Raw genomic sequence first — 18,943 nt, 5'->3', positions numbered from 1 at the left:
GAGTTCAGTGTCCTTTCTTATCCCTTGGAGGCCAGTGTCCAGGGTCAGTGTCCTTTCTTACCCCTTGGAGGCCAAACCCCATTTACCCCTTGGAGTTCAGTGTCCTTTCTTATTCCTTGGAGGCCAATGTCCTTTCTTATCCCTTGGAGGCCAGTGTCCAGGGTCAGGGTCCTCTCTTACCCCTTCGATGTCCTTTATTATCCCTTGGAGGCCATAGTCCTTACTAGCATGCCAGCTAAAGCTCAAACACGTAATTTTTAAAATGCCCTTAAAAACTAAAACAATATATGAGTGAGCCAAAACATTCATACATTTTCTCGAGTGAATTTGTATATTTTGATTACAAACTATGCCATAAAATATAAACAATGTCGATGATGAGTTTAAAATGACTAAAACGTCCTTAAAAACTAAAACAATATGAGTGAACCAAAACATTTATACATGTTCAAGTCATCGGTATGTTTTGATCACAAACTGTGCCATAAAGAATAAACAATTACAACAACAAATCTAAAATAACTAAAATGCCCTTAAAAACTAAAACAATATAATGAGTAAGCCAAAACGTTCATATATATTCAAGTGAATCTGTATATTTTGATCACAAACTGTGCCATAAAGTATAAACAATCACAACGACCATGAGTCGAGACCACGAGTCTTCGACGAGGAATTGAAGATTTTAGGTAAATTTCTTCAAAACTAATCAACAATCTATAGCAATGCAGCTTTGTGCAACGGCTGTACTGTCAACCTGGTTCACAAATGGGTTAATCTTCACCCAAACAAGTGAGAAAACTGAGGCCAACAGCACTGACCAAAGAACAACAATGGTTGGAGTCCTGTTCTGGCGACCCATGAGACCTTTGAGGAATGGATAGAGATGAAAAATCACCCAAAACGCAAAGAATACCTTGCCAAAAAGAGGACCCCATGCTTCATATCCACCATTTAATGCATCAGAAAATCCCGCAACGACACCAACCAGGTTGATGACGATAAGGGTTGTCGGAGGGATCAGAAGTGTCGTCCATTTCACCATGTAAAGCTCTCCAAACTCGGAGTCCTCGGCTGCCTTTGCTGTAACCGTGAAGTTGGTGTCGACACCAGCTAACATCTTTAGGAAACCTTGGAAGACAGCAAAGAGATGTGCCGAGACGCCTCCGATTACCCAGAATTGCTCGTTACGCCATATATCTTCGATGCTAACACCACTCCAACGCAGCTCGAGGACACTCGTGAGAATGATGGACAAGAAGAGACCGAGAAAAAGGGTACTTGCTAGGTTCGAGAGCTGAACGATGTGGAAGAGATAAGGAACACAATTCTATTTGAAGATTTTACAAACAAATCTAGGAAGGTAGAGATATTTACCGTTGGAATGATGAACTTTCCTGTGAGCAGGCAGATTGCAGGCAATGAGCAGTAAGCAACAAGAGGGAGCGAGGTGAAGGGATAGACAATGGTGTTTATGTAAGCCATTCTTTGGAGCCATTTGAGGCGGCCGCCTGCAAATCCATACCATAATGGACAGTGTCTGCTAAGAAAAATCTCAACAGATCCAAGTGCCCATCGAAGAACTTGGTGGAGACGATCAGAAAGGTTAATTGGTGCGGACCCTTTGAATGCTGGCCTAAATGGCATGCAGTAGATGGACCTCCACCCTCGGCAATGCATCTTGAAACCCGTTAAGATATCCTCAGTCACTGACCCATATATCCAACCAATCTGAAAAGCAAAGCCGCAAGCCAAAAACATGTCACAAGGGTTCACAAAACATTGACTACACTACAAATTTAAGTAAAAGAGAGAGATAATATGTAGCGGTCTGAGCCCATCGCTAGTAGATATTGTTCTCTTTGGGTTTTTCCCTTCAAGGTTCTTCTCAAAGTTTTTAAAACGGGTATGGCTAGGGAGAGGTTTCCACACCCTTTATAAAGAATGCTTCGTTCTCCTACTCAACCTATGTGAGATCTCACAATCCACCCCCCTTCGGGGCCTAGCATCCTTGCTGGCACACCACCTCGTGTCCACTCCCCTTTGGGGCTCAGCCTTCTCGCTAGCGCATCGTCTGGTGTCTGGCTCTGATACCATTTGTAAGGGCCCAAGCTCACTACTAGTAGATACTGTCCTTTTTGGGCTTTTCCTTTCGGGCTTCGCCTCAAGATTTTTAAAACACTGTCTGCTAGGGAGAGGTTTCCACACCCTTATAAATAATGTTTTATTCTCCTCCCAACCGATGTGGGATCTCACAATCACCCCCTTTAGGGCCTCTAGCATCCTCATTGGCTCTCATTTCCTTCACTGTGAGACCTCCCAATTCACCCCCTTTAGGGTCAGCAAGGCACATCGCCTTGTGTCCACCCTCCTTTGGGGTTCCGCCTCCTCACTGATACATTGCCCAGTGTCTGGCTCTGATACCATTTGTAACGGTCCAAGCCCACTGCTACCAGATATTGTCCTCTTTGGGCTTTTCCCTTTGGACTTCCCTCAAGATTTTTAAAATGAGTCTATTAGGGAGAGGTTTCCACACTCTTATAAAGAATGTTTCATTCTCCTCCCCAACCGACGTGGAATCTCACATAATAGTTCAATATTTTTCACATATGAACTAAAACCAATACCTCTTTTCCCCAAGCGGACTTCTCTTCATAACCACAGCTAATGACATGAATTGCTTCCTTGATCAAAGTCGAGGGATTTGCAGATTCCGCAACTCCGCCATTTTCCATTAGCGTAGACTCGATAAACACAGACGACAATCCGAAAGTTTTCTCAAAGCTCAGTTGAGAAATCAGCATTGATCTCTCATACTCATCATAATCTGTAGAACAAAGCCAAATTTAAATTCTAAGCCATTCAGAGAACTACTGCCTTAAATTTCTAATACCCAATTCCACCAAGATTAGATTAGACTTACTATCTATTTCCCTGAGGTTAAAGATTGCAGCATCAAGCTCTTCTCTTTTTGCATCTCTCTGAATCTCAGTCGGATCTTTTGAGATCTTCTTGGAAGGACAGCAGCAAGAGCAGCAGCCACACCAAGAGCAAGATGATGAGGATGTCTTAGATAAGCTAGGCATGGAAGGAGGTCCGTAGCCATAAAGTGCCTGTCTATTGAAAACACAACCTGTACCAACATAAACTGGTCCCTGGATGCCATCCAATCCTTTCATGTTCACCTGAAACAAAATTGAAGATCCTCAAAACTGATGAGCCTGAAGACTAACTAGTGCAGGGATAAAGCTTAACTTGTAACAGCCAAAGCTCATCGCTTTGGCCCGTTATGTATCACCGTCAGCCTCACGGTTTTAAAACGCGTCTGTTAGGGAGAGGTTACCACACCCTTACAAAGGATGTGGGATCTCACACCGTCATCCCCTCTCCAACCGATGTGGGATCTCACAATCCACTCCCCTTGGGAGTCTAACGTCCTCACTGGCACACCGCCCAGTGTTTGGCTCTGATACCATTTGTAACAGCCCAAGCTCACTGCTAGCAGATATGTCCGCTTTGGCCTGTTACGTATCGCCATCAGCCTCACAGTTTTAAAACGCGTTTATTAGGGAGAGGTTTCCACACCCTTACAAGGGATGCTTTGTTCCCCTCTTCAACCGGTGTGGGATCTCACATAACTGATGTAGTATAAGTACGTTTCGACATCTATTTGGCAAACATTTTGGCATACACACTATCTAGCACTAAGAGCTCGGATGCTTCTGAAGCATGGAAAATTATGTTCAATATTCTTCGGTAAAGGATTGGATAGAACGATCATGTATGTTTCAAGACAATAAAACTAATTTTAAACTCACATCGAAGAAAACCGTGTTGCGATTGGCATATCGATCACTTCGATCAATGCCATCAAACCTCTGAGGAAACTGAACATAGCATACATCTCGGCCAACTTGTGGGTCCATCAAGAAACACATTGCCTCACGTATAGCTTGACTATTGTTAACATAGTGATCACAGTCAAGGTTAAGAATGAAGGGGGCATTTGTGAGGACTGCAGATACTCTTACCTGTTTAAGGACAAAGATTTGAGTATACAACTTTGATGTGCCTGCAACAAATAAAATGTGATAGATAAATGGGTACCAGAGCATTTTCAGCACCAGCTTTTTTGTGATGCTGGTAACCAGGCCTCTTCTCTCTGGAGACGTAGACTAGTCGAGGAAGTTCATTTCCCTCTACGTCATGGGCGCCGGTATTTCCAAGAAAAACCTGAAACGATTCATCCTCTACGTTTGAACATTTGATTCAAATTTTCAAGTGAATATTCTTCTCTGTAAGTAGAATATCGGAATCGAATGAATAGTTTTTAACCTGAATCATTCCAGGGTGATCACGTGGATTGTTTCCTGGCCAAGCTGTTCCATCTTGCATGGACCAGCCTTCATCAGGTGTTTTTTGAGCCTTTGCCACCAAAGCATTGACTCGTACTTTAAACTCTTCATAAGCTCTCTGCAATGAATTAGCAGACTAATTGTTAAGTAACTATTTGCGACAATTGACATACTATATATAACAGCCCAAGCCCACAGCTAGCAAATATTGTCCGCTTTAGCCCATTACGTATCGCTATTAGTCTCATGATTTTAAAAAGCGCCTGTTAGGGAGAGGTTTCCACACCCTTATAGGGAATGCTTGGTTCCCATCTCCAACCGAAGTGGGTCTCACAATCCACCTCCCTTGGGAGCCCAACGTCCTCATTGGTACACCGTCCGATGTCTGGCTCTGATACCATTTATAACAACCAAAGCCCACCGCTAACAGATATTGTTTGCTTTTAGCTCATTACGTATCACTGTCAGCCTCACGGTTTTAAAACATGTTTGTTAAGGAAAGGTTTCCACACCCTTATAAAGAATATTTCGTTCCCCTCTCCAACCGATGTGGGATCTCACCCTATATGACATATTTGTAAAATTCAAATCTAACAAGTCACTAAGTCATGGGAACTACTAAAAAAACGAGCGGAATGTAAGAGGAAGCTTGAAGTTCTTACTTTCATAGCTCTACGTTCCTTTACAAAAGAAGGTTGTACTTTATCTTTCAAATAGTCTATTTTCTGGGAGAAGTAAAACTCAGGAGCTCGAGGTTCAATGGAGAATTTTTTGCAGAATGGAACCCATTTCCTTGCAAAGTCAGCTGTTTCAACTAGAGATTCAAACGTGAGCATAGCTGCACCGTCATCGGACACATAGCAGGAGACTTTATCGACAGGATAGTCCACAGCAAGGATTGAAAGCACGGTATTCGCAGTGATTAGAGGAGGTTCTTTCAAAGGATCAACGGTACTCACAAAAAAATCCACAGCGGCAAGCTGGGAAGGTTCTCCCTCTCTTTCAAACCTGACATAGAAATGGATGAACACAATGAATACCGTATCAGAAGCTGCAAAGTAGAAAGAGGGGTTCCTAAGTTTTGGTTTCTTGCTCCTACCTGGCTGATAATCTGTCAATAAATGTGTCCCTGCAGACAGGAAACCATTTAGGGAACTGATCCAACACCCAGGAGAAGGCGAACCAGATTTCACATATGATAGAAGTGAGCCATAGACCAAAAGCACTATCAACAGGATTTGTAATCCTATATTGAAAGAAAAGACCTAGAATGATCAATCGCATGATTATCACTATTCTGTATGGTGTTAATCTGCTCGACGGAATCGGATAAACTGAAGAGAATGAGTGTGTAACTACAGCCTCCTCTGAAATCCTGGAAGAACAAAAACCACATTTTCGTAAGTGTAATGACTAATTACCATATCATTATAAGAATGAAAGTTTGAGCCTTCTATGACCAAGAACTTGTAGCGATATGAAGCCACTTTAATAGAAAAGGCTATCAATCAGCACACAGAAACCAGGTTTTTTGTGAGATCCCACATCAGTTGGGGAGGAGAACGAAACATTCTTTATAAGGGTGTGGAAACCTCTCCCTAGAAGACGCGTTTTAAAAACCTTGAAGGAAGCCCAGAAGGGAATGCCCAAAGAAGACAATATTTGCTAGCAATGGGCTTGGACCGTTACAAATGGTACCAGAGTCGACACCGAACGATGTGCCAGCGAGGAGGTTGAGCCCCGAAGGGGGTGCACACAAGGGGGTGTGCCAGCAAGGACGTTGGGCCTTGAAGGGGGTGGACTGGGGGGTCCCACATTGATTGGAGAAGGGAACGAATGTCAGCGAGGACGCTGGGCCTCGGAGGGGTAGATTGTGAGATCCCACATCGGTTAGGGAGGAGAACGAAACATCTTTATAAGGGTGAGGAAACCTCTCCCTAGAAGACACGTTTTAAAAACAAGCCTGAAAGGGAAAGCCCAAACAGGACAATATCTGCTAGCGGTAGGCTTGAGCTGTTACATTTTTGCTCCAATCATGCGTTCAAAATGTTAAAGCAACACGACCGGTCTGACCATTAAATTCTTACAAATTACATTAAAAGAACCAAACATCCTTGTACTTACTGTTTCTCTTCCATTTGTTGTTGGGGTGGAACTTGAGCTTCTTGTTCTGTCTTCACAGTAGACCTTTTCTTCTTGTTCTTCTTATCCTTCCAACTCTCTACTCTGTTCTTCCAAATTGGGTTCCCAGATTCATCATTCAATTCTTCACAAAACAAGAAAAGATTATCAAGAACAGGAACAACATGAAAGGCTCCCAACGTGAGTAACAAAATCTATATTAATTACCACTATCCACAGTTGATACGCTACTGACATGTCTAGCATGAACTCCAACATCCTAATCAAGAACAAAAAAACAGTGAATACTTGTAACTTGGTCTCAACTCACGAGTGAATGAAGCTGACAAAACAAATTTTACCTGAGAATGACTGAGATGAGATGCCATGGTGTGTTGATTTCCTGTTGTCTTTGTATCATCCATCAGTAAATTCTCTGAAAACTCAGATCATGCAAACAGACTCAGAATCGTTGGATGATGAAAGCCCCACATCGGCTAATTTAGGGAAGGATCATGGGTTTATAATCAAAGAATACTCTATCTCCATTAGTACGAGGCCTTTTGGGGAAGCCCAAAGTAAAGCCACGAGAGCTTATGCTCAAAGTGGACAATATCATACCATAGTGGAGAGTCGTATTCGTCTAACATGGTATTAGAGTCATGCCCTAAACTTAGCTGTGCCAATAAATTGGTAAATCCTCAAATGTCGAACAAAGGACTCCAAAAGAAAAGGAGTCGAGCCTCCTCGAAGGCATAGTAAAAAATGACTAAGACTCCAAAAGAAAAAGGAGTCGAACCTCGATTAAAGGGAGGCGTACTTTGTTCGAGGGGAGATGTTGGACGATAAAATTCCCACATCGGCTAATTTAGGGAAGGATCATGGGTTCATAATCAAAGAATACTCTCCCATTGGTACGAGGCCTTTAGGGAAGCCCAAAGCAAAGCTACGAGAGCTTATGCTCAAAGTTGACAATGTCATACCATTGTGGAGGGTTGTATTCATCTAAGAAATACAAGAATCACTGATAATATTCAGATCATAATGAAATTCAAGTTCAGTGATGAGAAAATACTGTCAAATGGCGAGCCACACCGCAAGCAAACATTGCGGCCTTCCTTGATATCATACTGAACGCAGACTTTGCAAATGGGAAATTGGCACTCATGGCAAGCAACGAAAACCTCTCCATTGGTATCAACTCCGACTTGCTCACCACAAGTGTGGCAAATCGGGATATCAGAAACCATCATTCTGATACTCACAAGCCAGTCAGTCCCTTGGATTGCCTTGATTCTGCAACCCCAAATCAAAAATGACTCTAGCAGGGCTTGAATTAGGGTTTGTGGGTGATTTTATATGGAAAACGAAGAACCCAGATGAACGGAACCGATGTTTGGGAGAGGGCGGTGAAAGCATTGGAGGGTAGTGGTTGAAAAGATGAGAGGTTGGGAAGTTGGTTTCAGGCATCTGCAGAGTGAGGAAGAGGAGATGAGAAGCAAACTCTGTGTTACAGACGGATTTGAATGCTTGCGGGAAGTGGAAGCAAAGATTTGGTTGGGCGGAGGACGATTTTGCACCAACCCTTTTCCATGAGAAAGCAACCCCGCGAACACAATCAACCCAGATCAGGAACTGTGTTGGTGACGATCCCCGTCACCCAACTAGGGCTAGACCCAATAAATGATCAGTGGAAAGAAACACTATTGGCTGGAAAAATCTAAGGTTTGATGGTGGAGACAGCTAGAATCAAGCTTTTGTTGCAACGTGCTACGTATTCTTTTCGATTGATGCGTTGCACTAATAGAAGATGGAGATAGAACCTCACCTAAAGTAGGACGATGCCAAGATGGTCATGGAGCACGTGGTAGTGCCTTTGTAGCATCTTAGTCGTCTAGATGGAGCCTCCAACACTATTGCCTCTTTGCACCTGAACGAATCGGTCAGTTGCTACTGTGCTACGGCAAACAAGTAGCTTATTAGGAGGCTGAAACGTGGAGTATCACGATCTTACATTTTCAACCGTGTGACATCATGACTTATATGCATACATGATCGGGCCTTAAAGAGAACTCAAACCTCATTTTACTTTTTTGTCTCTTTATGATTTTGTTGAACCTTAGATAAGGTTCTTCTTCATCTATCGAACACAACTCATGTGGAAACTAAGTTTCGTTCTGCTATACGCGTCACTCATGTTGGGATTGCACTACTCACACTCAATCTAGATAATTTATACACGTAGTAACACCGGATTGAAAATTCTAGGATGGCTAGGGGTTTATATATTGATGACTAAAATATCTGTCAAATGGCGAGCCACACCGCAAGCAAACATTGCGGCCTTCCTTGATATCATACTGAACGCAGACTTTGCAAATGGGAAATTGGCACTCATGGCAAGCAACGAAAACCTCTCCATTGGTATCAACTCCGACTTGCTCACCACAAGTGTGGCAAATCGGGATATCAGAAACCATCATTCTGATACTCACAAGCCAGTCAGTCCCTTGGATTGCCTTGATTCTGCAACCCCAAATCAAAAATGACTCTAGCAGGGCTTGAATTAGGGTTTGTGGGTGATTTTATATGGAAAACGAAGAACCCAGATGAACGGAACCGATGTTTGGGAGAGGGCGGTGAAAGCATTGGAGGGTAGTGGTTGAAAAGATGAGAGGTTGGGAAGTTGGTTTCAGGCATCTGCAGAGTGAGGAAGAGGAGATGAGAAGCAAACTCTGTGTTACAGACGGATTTGAATGCTTGCGGGAAGTGGAAGCAAAGATTTGGTTGGGCGGAGGACGATTTTGCACCAACCCTTTTCCATGAGAAAGCAACCCCGCGAACACAATCAACCCAGATCAGGAACTGTGTTGGTGACGATCCCCGTCACCCAACTAGGGCTAGACCCAATAAATGATCAGTGGAAAGAAACACTATTGGCTGGAAAAATCTAAGGTTTGATGGTGGAGACAGCTAGAATCAAGCTTTTGTTGCAACGTGCTACGTATTCTTTTCGATTGATGCGTTGCACTAATAGAAGATGGAGATAGAACCTCACCTAAAGTAGGACGATGCCAAGATGGTCATGGAGCACGTGGTAGTGCCTTTGTAGCATCTTAGTCGTCTAGATGGAGCCTCCAACACTATTGCCTCTTTGCACCTGAACGAATCGGTCAGTTGCTACTGTGCTACGGCAAACAAGTAGCTTATTAGGAGGCTGAAACGTGGAGTATCACGATCTTACATTTTCAACCGTGTGACATCATGACTTATATGCATACATGATCGGGCCTTAAAGAGAACTCAAACCTCATTTTACTTTTTTGTCTCTTTATGATTTTGTTGAACCTTAGATAAGGTTCTTCTTCATCTATCGAACACAACTCATGTGGAAACTAAGTTTCGTTCTGCTATACGCGTCACTCATGTTGGGATTGCACTACTCACACTCAATCTAGATAATTTATACACGTAGTAACACCGGATTGAAAATTCTAGGATGGCTAGGGGTTTATATATTGATGACTAAAATAGAATAAACTTAAAAATTTAGTCACAAAAATAGGATTATGTTAGAATTTATTTTAATGATAAATTGGTCGTTTATATCGTGGTGTAACGTGTATCCCCTCCATCATGAAATGGATGAAATAAATAAATAAATGGATTTTTGTTCCAGAATGAAATCTTATTGGAACTGTCCATATTCAGTTCATCCTTCAAAACCATATCCAATTCCGGTCTAACAACTGATTGCAGAGTTGATCATTCGAACCTTTTAATTCCTAGATGTGGATCTCGTACCTATGATTGAGGATATTCCGAAAACTCACAAAGAAAAAAGAAAGTGAGTTAGACAAAAAGAGAAGAAACTTGGACAAAAAGAAACGAAGTGACTTAGACAAATCTTTTTTTATCGATAACCTCAGACCAATCAATCGAATATTGATTAATACGTAATCGAGCGAACACTACTTGAAACTGAAGATGACTTTTCTGCTCAGAAATGAAATGTTGCTGGAAATTCTTGCTCCCATTGGAGCATTTGTATATCTATATGCATTAGGATCCCGATTCATGGATTTCTCGGTTAGTTGTTCTTATATTTTAAATAGGTCTCTTAGGAATGTATTTCATAATACAATTTTACATACAATGTAAATCTTCGTCGTTTTTTTCCCCTTTCCTTTCATAAAATTAACATGGTATCAGAAACTTAAGATCTAAAGGATTCGAGTATTTGTTTGTTTGTGGTCTGAACGTCCAATATGTCCTAGTTTTCAAGTGGCTCTTGTAGCTCAGTTGGTTAGAGCACTTGTTTCGTAAGCGAGAGGTCTTGAGTTCAACTCTCAACAAGAGCATTGATTCATTTGGTTTATAATCTTTTAAAATCTATACTTTCAAATTATCATGCTTGTATTCATAGCCTAAGATATTAATTGTCTTGGGTAGCTCTTATAGCTCAGTTGGTTAGAGCATCCGTTTAGTAAGCCGGAGGTCTTGAGTTCAACTCTCAATAAGAGCAGTGTTTTAGATTGTTGGAGCTGTAATGCGACTTCGTTGGGATCATACATGCACGAGGTTGAAACCGTGGTGTGTCATAGTCTTATATTTTCAACCGTGTGGCATCTTGACCTATACTCATTCATGACCTACTTTAAGGAGAATTCATGTTCCATTCTACTTTTTTGTGCCTCTTAGTGACTTGGTCGAAACTTTGTGGTAACATCGGGATGGAAAACTCTAGGACAACTAAGGGTTTATATATAACTTAAAAACGATTATGTTAGACTTTATTTGATTAGAGTTTATCTTGTAATAAGAAATTGGTTGTTTATTAATTCTTCTCATTAGTATAAAAATGTCTGGTTGTCGTTTCAACGTTTGATACATCCTCTTTTTCAAGTGGCTCTTGTAGCTCAGTTGGTTAGAGCACTTGTTTCGTAAGCAAGAGGTCTTGAGTTCAACTCTCAACAAGAACATAGATTCATTTGGTCTTCTAATATCTCTTTTTATCGTGCTTGTGATTTTGTGATGGCTACTTTTTGCTAATAAGTGGCTCTTATAGCTCAGTTGGTTAGAGCACTCGTTTAGTAAGCGGGAGGCCTTGAGTTCAAATCTCAATAAGAACATTGGGTTCATAAGTAAACTTAATCTCACTCAATTGTGACTCTAGCCAAAGCCAATCGGCCTCTACTCTAGACCAAGTTTGTTGCAACTTGTTTCACTATCTTGATTCTCAATAACACGGGCTACATGCTTGTGCATGTTTTCGAAACTTGTTTTAGAATACTAGGGCATTATAATGCTTACATCAAGGCATTACACTGCTTATCAGATCAATACATCTCGTATAGGGCTAATTGGGAACTCTCAAATCCCATTGATGCTTCATGATGCTTTCTTGGGCCTCGACATGTCATCATCAACTTTTGCTGCTCGCTTGGACATGTTTATTCAGAACATATCCATGAGTCAAATTCATAATTGGGACGTCCCAAACATCCATCAATCCGAACAATATAGAGGCATGAACTCTCCCATATCCATGTCGAGACATTTCTACTTACTGGGTCGAAGAATGACCTTATATACCAACTTTCGATTTAAGGTCTAGGATGCAATGTCGGCACACCCGTTTTGTCCTCGAAAGTCCTTTCTTAAAAGAAGATGCCTAAGACGCTCGTCTTGCGACATTCATTCAAACCATGACACTCATATGTATCATGAGGTTGCTCACTTAGGCCATGAGGCCTAGGGTTGGTGAAGAGTTGACACCATGTCTCTTCCTATTGTACATCCTGAGACATTTTACTTCTAGCGGGAGTAGACGTCATTTTCGCATTTTATCTCATAGAGCTTTTGTCTGGTGTCTGATTGACACCAAATTTGGTGAGTTTTAAATATTTTATATATACAAACTTAACTCCATTACTGCATGTTGAAACTCATGTCGGAACCCTGACTTTTGAAGTTATGGCTTAGGCCCAAATCGGTGACTTTCAAGTCTATCTCTCACATTCTGATGATATTGTTGTCTCTAATCTTACTCATGTCACGCTTGGCTTTCATGCACACTCTTCTTAGTGTGTTGGATGATACGTTGTACTTCTCAGTCACATCATGACACTTGTTTTTCTCATAGTATAAATAGGTCTCTTAGATATGTATTTCATAATACAAGTTTACATACAATGTTTGATGGTATCAGAACCTAAGTTGTCGTTTTAGCATTCAATAGTCTTCTTTTCAAGTGGCTCTTGTAGCTTAGTTGGTTAGAGCACTTGTTTCGTAAGCGAGAGGTCTTTGAGTTCAACTCTCAACAAGAGCAAGAGCATAGATTTATAGATTTATGTGGTTTCTCTAATATTTTAAAATCTTTGTTTGTCATTCAACTTAAAATTATCGTGCTTGTATTAATATTCTTGATTAGGGCTTATTACGTTTTTGCTTATGAGTAGCTTTTATAGATCAATTGGTTAGGATACCTGTTACCCGTTTAGTAAGCGGGAGGTCTTGAGTGCAACTCTCAATGAGAGCATGATATAGCCTTTTTGCTTAGGTTGGGATGAGTGATTTCCTTTCAAGGAAAAGGCTACTTTCACCCCATTTCAAAACTTAAAATTAACTCTTGAATTTATAAAAAATATAATAAATTGAAAAGATTCATCAACTTTGATTCGGTCATGCCATAAACTTGGCAATGTCGAACAAAGAATTAAGTGCACCACGTGTTGTCGTCCAGTGAATGCCTACGACAATTAGGGGTTTGGTTTTCTGTTTTTCTTTCATAAAGTTAACATGGTATCAGAAACTTAAGAGTGTTCGAGTATTTATTTGGTTGTCGTTTCAGCATTCGATACGTCCTCTTTTCCAAGCAGCTCTTGTAGCTCAGTTGGTTAGAGCACTTGTTTTGTAAGCAAGAGGTCTTGAGTTCAACTCTCAACAAGAGCATAGAAAATTCATGTTTACCATTTAACAACCCGGTTGTCTTGAGTGTTTGTTTGCTAATGTTAAGATTGCTACTTTTTGCTTGTAAGTAGCTTTTATAGTTCAGTTGGTTAGAGCACCTGTTTAGTAAGCAAGAGGTCTTAGGTTCAACTCCTCAATAAGAGAGGAAGCAGCCGTGCATGTGTGTTTGTGTTAAGTTGTGTGTAACTTATCATGGGTATTAGAATTTTGTCACAAACCTAAGATTTGGGCACTTGTTTCGTTGAACTCTCAATAAGAGCGTAAATTCATTTGGTTTTGAGTGTTCATTTGTTTAGCGATTTTGTGATTGACAGCTCTTATAGCTCAGTTGGTTAGAGCACCCGTTTAGTAAGCGGGAGGTCTTGAGTTCAACTCTCAATAAGAGCAGTGTATAAGCTATCATAGTATTAGAATCTTCGCTTGGTATGTTATTGATTTCAAGTAGCTCTTATTAGCTCAGTTGGTTAGAGCGCATCACTTTAGTAAGTGGGAGGTCTTGAGTTTAACTCTAACTTTGTTGTGGTTCGAGTATATTTTTGTTTGTCGTTTTAGTGTTTGATATGTCATATTATTCAAGTGGCTCTTATAGCTGCAGTTGGTTAGAGCACTTGTTTGGTAAGTGAGAGGTCTTGAGTTCAACTCTCAACAAAAGCATAGGTCCTAATACAATTTAATTTTTCTCATATGTCTCTTCGGTTTGTATTTTACAATAGAATTCTATGGATTTGGTTTTATCTTGTAAATATAAATGAGTATTTTCCTTGTTTTTCTCGTCTCTTTGGTTTGTATTTTATGATACAATTCTATGTATAGTGTAAACCGAAGTAGTCTTTGCAACTCTTCCCCTTTTCCTTACTAAAGTTTTCACGAGAGCCCTAAGATATGTTTATTTGGGTGTTTACTTATTTGGCGATTCTAGAATTGGTATCTTTATAATTTCATGTTGCTCTCATAGCTCAATTGGTTAGAGTACTCGTTTAGTAAGCCAGTCAGTTCGCACATCGTTAGGCCACTTTCCTTGTCGAACGAGCATACTCTGGGAGCTATGCAAAACATAACAATTGTTGTCTTACCATTGAATGTACGAGTCCGTACCCTCGTGATGGAATAGGGGTATCCCCCCATGCATGAGGTCCCCAATATTTTTACTTTTATCATTAATGAATATAATCCTGCTATCATCTTTGATGCTTAACATGTTATTTCTCATTTTTCACTCTATATATCATACATAACCCTAAAAGGATTATATTCCATTTCATTTATCATGATATCATGTCATTCATAGCATGTTGTATACATACAATTTAGTAAACATAACATAACGCTCCATGCTTTTAACATGTCATTTCATAACGTGCAATTCATACAACAATTACCTCAATGGTCACACAAAACAATCTAAACATAAACACATCACATCACAATATATCGTATCATAAACATGTCATATCGTAAACATTTCGTGGTCATATCGTTCTCTAACTTATCATAGCCTTAACGTTCTTATACCTATCACAGTCATATCGTTATGTGAATGTACCTTAGTCATATCATCACAGGAACGTATGCTAACGCTATCGTTCTATCAATCTATCACAAACCTATCACTTTCTACCCATATCCTAACCATATTCTTTCATCAATTTCCTATATCCATAGCACTCCGGTATGTAATCTAACCTTAACGTTTCATGAACGTATCTTACTCCTATCGTTACATTTCGTTTTGTACATCCTTCTCGTATCCTATCTCAAACATATCCTTGAACACATCGTACCATAATTATTATCATACAATTCACATACTATAGCATAACATAAACATAATATAAGCATACCGATTCACAGATAATTCACACATATCAGTATATATGACACGTGCAGAACCACAGGCACGTGTCAACATCAAATATAACCATGCCGATAGTAAGGCCACTTACCTGGTCAGCTTAAGTTGTTGTCACGAATATATCCTTAATGAAAGATCGACTATCTTTGAAATCCAAGTCAACCTATGTGAGCCCATGACATTAGTTTCAAATTTAAACTCTATAAAATTATTTATCTAATTTACATTGGTCCATTTTAAAAGTCTTGAAATGTTATATATCTATAATTATATTTTTATTAAAAATCTTATTTTCCATGGTTACTGTTGTATAAAAAGAAGTAGATAGAGTTATTTCAAGTTGTTCTGTGCATTTACTTTTCTCTCTATATTTAGTTTATGATTTTTAATTCCGTCCGTATTTACTCTGTTGCCTTTTAATCTTTGTTCTTATGTATTCCAAATTTCTGGTGGATCTCTGTTTCCAAATTTTTCCTTATCTCAATGTTCCATGTTTACAAATTTTCTTGGTTATTCTATTTTTAATTTATTTATTTGGCTACTAATATAAATTTAATATAATATTACTAATCTGACGTGATTTACTAATATTCTTATAAATGATTGACATTTAGTTTCTAACTCAAAACTAAACTATTGTAATAATTTAATGAAGATTTAATTGGCTGTGATTTCTAAAAAAAAATAAGATAAAAAAAATGAAAATTGTTGTTTTTCTGTTGATGATTGGGTAAAGGCTATTTTCATTTTTTTCTTAATTAAATCGGATAATTGTTGTTTTTCTGATTGTAGGAAGGGATGAAAGGTTAGTAAAGAGAAGTGGGGAAAGATGGTTTGTTTTTTTTGTTTATTTATTATTATTATCATCTTTTAAATATTTTTTTTATAATTATTTTTATTTGTTTATTTATTTCATTATTTATGATTCTATTTATTTTTTTGGGCTATTACAAATGTGTCTTATTTTTCAAGTGGCTCTTGTAGCTTAGTTGGTTAGAGCATTTGTTTCGTAAGTGAGAGGTCTTGAGTTCAATTCTCAACATGAGCATAAATTCATTTGGTTTCTAATCTTTTAAAATCTATGTTTGTTATATTATCATGCTTGTATTAATATTCTTGCTTAGCGGTTTGTTTATTGTTCTCATTCGTATTTGATGATTCTATGATTGTTACGCGTGTGTTCCTTTGTGTTTGTGTTAGGTTGTAAGATATTATGATATTAGAATCTTTTAGGTGTTTTTGACGCGGGATCATGTTGTCGCAACTCTAAGACCTAGAGTAAGTTGGTTGTTCCCTACTAAGACTTGGATGTGATAAAGAGGGTATATTTATACTCATTCCTATCTACATTTCTTTTTCAAGTCCATGAAGCAACTGATCGTGGCAACAGGGTGTTTGGGAGCGGCCCGGGCGTATGTCTAGACTACATACATATAGTTCTCACTTAAAACATGTCATGTATTCCAAACCCCGTTCCCACGTTACATGAATTTAGCATATGAAAATACACCTTTTGATTCTTATTCTTATTTTTTTCACATTGTTTGTAAAGTTTTAAACTCCGTGCAAATTTTTTGTAATTGGTTTTTCTGTTACATGTTCTTTCATTTTCATGCATTCATAGTATTTATGAGTCACTCCCGATCATTTGATACCTTGAAATTCGTGGTGTGATAAAATAGATCTCCTAGGTATGTATTTTTCATAATACAATTTTACATAGAAGGTAAATCCTAGTCCTTTTTCCTTTTTCTTTTCATAGTATCAAAAACCTAAGATAAAGAGAGTTCGAGTATTTTTTTGTTTGTCGTTTCAATGTTCGATATGTCATATTATTCAAGTGGCTCTTGTAGCTCAGTTGGTTAGAGCACTTGTTTCGTAAGCGAGAGGTCTTGAGTTCAACTCTCAACAAGAGCATAGGTTTTAATACAATTCTATGGATTTGGTTTATCTTATAAATATAAATTAGTATTTTCCTTGTTTTTCTCGAGTAAACCGAAGGAGTCTCTTGCATTCTCTTCCCCTTTTCCTTACTAAAGTTTTCACCAGAGCCCTAAGATATGTTTGTTTGGGTGTTTACTCGTTTATTTGCTACCTATAATCTACAAGATCTCTAACCTAGAGCAAATTTTCTGCTTAATTCGCTACCAAAATCTACAAGATCTCTAACCTAGAGCTTTGATACTAACTATAAGATTTTATTTAAATTCGTTAAAACATAACCCTTTATCTTAAAACACAGCTACAGACTTACATGTTTGGAAAAAATTTAAAACATAACCTTTATTTTAAAACACAGCCACAGACTTACATGTTTATAACCTTTATCTTAAAACACAGCCACAGACTTACATGTTTCGAAAACACCTTTAAAACGACACAACAAAAGACTAAATAAAATAATTAAGCGTTTACGTGTTTCTAAAACACCTTTAAAACGACACAACAAAAGACTAAATAAAATAATTAAGCGTTTAAGTTCAAAATACCACTATCTTATGCATGTGCTATGGTCTAGAGTTGTGATGTTGTATTTAAAGAAATACTCACTAAGTGACCCCACTATTGGGGTTAAATGCAAGAACATGCGAATGTAATGACGGGACCTATCCTTTCAATCTATTTTCCTACGGTGCTGTCTTAATGGGTAATTTGGACATGTACCATATACTCGACACACAGCCCATACGTGCGAGTATGGGCTCACCAGTCAGTTCGCACATCGTTGGCACTTTTCTTGTCGGGCGAGCATACTCTGGGAGCTCCTTAGGCCGGACACCCGTTAGAACTAGTAACCGTAACGGCAGCGCTATGAAAAACATAACGATCGTTGTCATTATGATGCTTGGTATTAATATTCGATGATTAGCGCTTTGTTCATTGTTCTTATCGGTAAAAATTCACAACCTTGATTGTCTTGTTTGTTTGCTAATTTTACGATTGCTACTTTTTGCTTATAAGTAACTCTTATAGTCAGTTGGTTAAAGCACCCGTTTAGTAAGCTGGTGGTCTTGAGTTGAACTCTCAATAAGAGCATGGTGTCTATATATATAAAAAATTGTCTTTCACAATTGTCTTTCCACTCGAGCTATGAGTTCAATTTTTCTCGTATCTCTTAGGTATGTATTTCATAATACAAAACCTATTTGGGTATTTGTTTGGTTGTTTGATATGTCTTGTTAGTTCAGTTGGTTAGACTACTTATTTTGTAAGTGAGAGGTTTTGAGTTCAATTCTCAACAAATGCAAATCTTTCAAATTATCATGCATGTATTAATATTCTTGAATTGTTTTTGCATGTATTAATATTCTTGAATTGTTTTTGGTGTTTGTTTGTTTAGCGATTTTGTGATTGATACATTTTTGTGCAAGTAGCTCTCATAGCTCAGTTGGTTAGAGCACCCGTTTAGTAAGCGGGAGGTCTTGAGTTCAACTCTCAATAAGAGCAATGCATGGATGTGTATGTTTGAAAATGCCATACTTTAAGTTTAAAAATATGTTTTTTGGGTTGTATTTTGTGATACAATTCTATGTACCGTGTAAACTGAATCGGCAATTCCAGAATTGGTATGTTTTTAGTTTCAAGTAGCTCAGTTGGTTAGAGCACCCGTTTAGTAAGCGGGAGGTCTTGAGTTCAACTCTTA

General features: G+C 38.8%; 1 protein-coding gene and 10 non-coding genes across 13 annotated transcripts; 10 read left to right on the top strand and 1 right to left on the bottom strand.

Annotated features, from left to right (window-relative positions):
* Positions 1 to 558: 558 nt before the first annotated feature.
* Positions 559 to 9,419, bottom strand: LOC111801859 (cellulose synthase A catalytic subunit 8 [UDP-forming]). Of its 3 annotated transcripts, none has more exons than XM_023686053.1 (13): positions 8,782 to 9,419; positions 6,839 to 6,912; positions 6,705 to 6,756; positions 6,480 to 6,621; positions 5,455 to 5,730; positions 5,018 to 5,363; positions 4,336 to 4,473; positions 4,108 to 4,233; positions 3,819 to 4,031; positions 2,924 to 3,185; positions 2,628 to 2,827; positions 1,378 to 1,731; positions 559 to 1,297 (listed from the first exon to the last, which is right to left on the bottom strand). In XM_023686053.1, the coding sequence occupies exons 1-13, from the start codon at positions 8,957 to 8,959 to the stop codon at positions 710 to 712; spliced, it is 2,949 nt and encodes a 982-aa protein (XP_023541821.1). In that variant the 5' UTR covers positions 8,960 to 9,419; the 3' UTR covers positions 559 to 709. The 3 variants fall into 3 exon arrangements, with proteins under 3 accessions (XP_023541821.1, XP_023541822.1, XP_023541820.1); XM_023686054.1 differs by lacking the exon at positions 8,782 to 9,419 and adding an exon at positions 7,552 to 8,189 and having other exon boundaries at positions 6,839 to 6,919; XM_023686052.1 differs by lacking the exon at positions 8,782 to 9,419 and adding an exon at positions 7,552 to 8,188.
* Positions 9,420 to 10,763: 1,344 nt separating this feature from the next.
* TRNAT-CGU lies at positions 10,764 to 10,837 on the top strand. Its single transcript has one exon. It is a non-coding gene; the product is annotated as a tRNA-Thr (tRNA).
* Positions 10,838 to 10,927: 90 nt separating this feature from the next.
* On the top strand, positions 10,928 to 11,001 carry TRNAT-AGU. Its single transcript has one exon. It is a non-coding gene; the product is annotated as a tRNA-Thr (tRNA).
* Positions 11,002 to 11,384: 383 nt separating this feature from the next.
* TRNAT-CGU lies at positions 11,385 to 11,458 on the top strand. Its single transcript has one exon. It is a non-coding gene; the product is annotated as a tRNA-Thr (tRNA).
* Positions 11,459 to 11,534: 76 nt separating this feature from the next.
* Positions 11,535 to 11,608, top strand: TRNAT-AGU. The gene has a single exon. It is a non-coding gene; the product is annotated as a tRNA-Thr (tRNA).
* Positions 11,609 to 12,732: 1,124 nt separating this feature from the next.
* On the top strand, positions 12,733 to 12,807 carry TRNAT-CGU. Its single transcript has one exon. It is a non-coding gene; the product is annotated as a tRNA-Thr (tRNA).
* A 549-nt stretch (positions 12,808 to 13,356) lies between these two features.
* Positions 13,357 to 13,430, top strand: TRNAT-UGU. Its single transcript has one exon. It is a non-coding gene; the product is annotated as a tRNA-Thr (tRNA).
* A 331-nt stretch (positions 13,431 to 13,761) lies between these two features.
* Positions 13,762 to 13,835, top strand: TRNAT-AGU. Its single transcript has one exon. It is a non-coding gene; the product is annotated as a tRNA-Thr (tRNA).
* A 2,439-nt stretch (positions 13,836 to 16,274) lies between these two features.
* On the top strand, positions 16,275 to 16,348 carry TRNAT-CGU. Its single transcript has one exon. It is a non-coding gene; the product is annotated as a tRNA-Thr (tRNA).
* A 795-nt stretch (positions 16,349 to 17,143) lies between these two features.
* Positions 17,144 to 17,217, top strand: TRNAT-CGU. Its single transcript has one exon. It is a non-coding gene; the product is annotated as a tRNA-Thr (tRNA).
* A 1,456-nt stretch (positions 17,218 to 18,673) lies between these two features.
* On the top strand, positions 18,674 to 18,747 carry TRNAT-AGU. Its single transcript has one exon. It is a non-coding gene; the product is annotated as a tRNA-Thr (tRNA).
* Positions 18,748 to 18,943: the final 196 nt, after the last annotated feature.

This window comes from Cucurbita pepo, chromosome LG09, assembly GCF_002806865.2.
Source record: "Cucurbita pepo subsp. pepo cultivar mu-cu-16 chromosome LG09, ASM280686v2, whole genome shotgun sequence".
Taxonomy (NCBI): Eukaryota; Viridiplantae; Streptophyta; class Magnoliopsida; order Cucurbitales; family Cucurbitaceae; genus Cucurbita; species Cucurbita pepo.
This window is presented reverse-complemented; position numbering and strand designations above follow the sequence as displayed.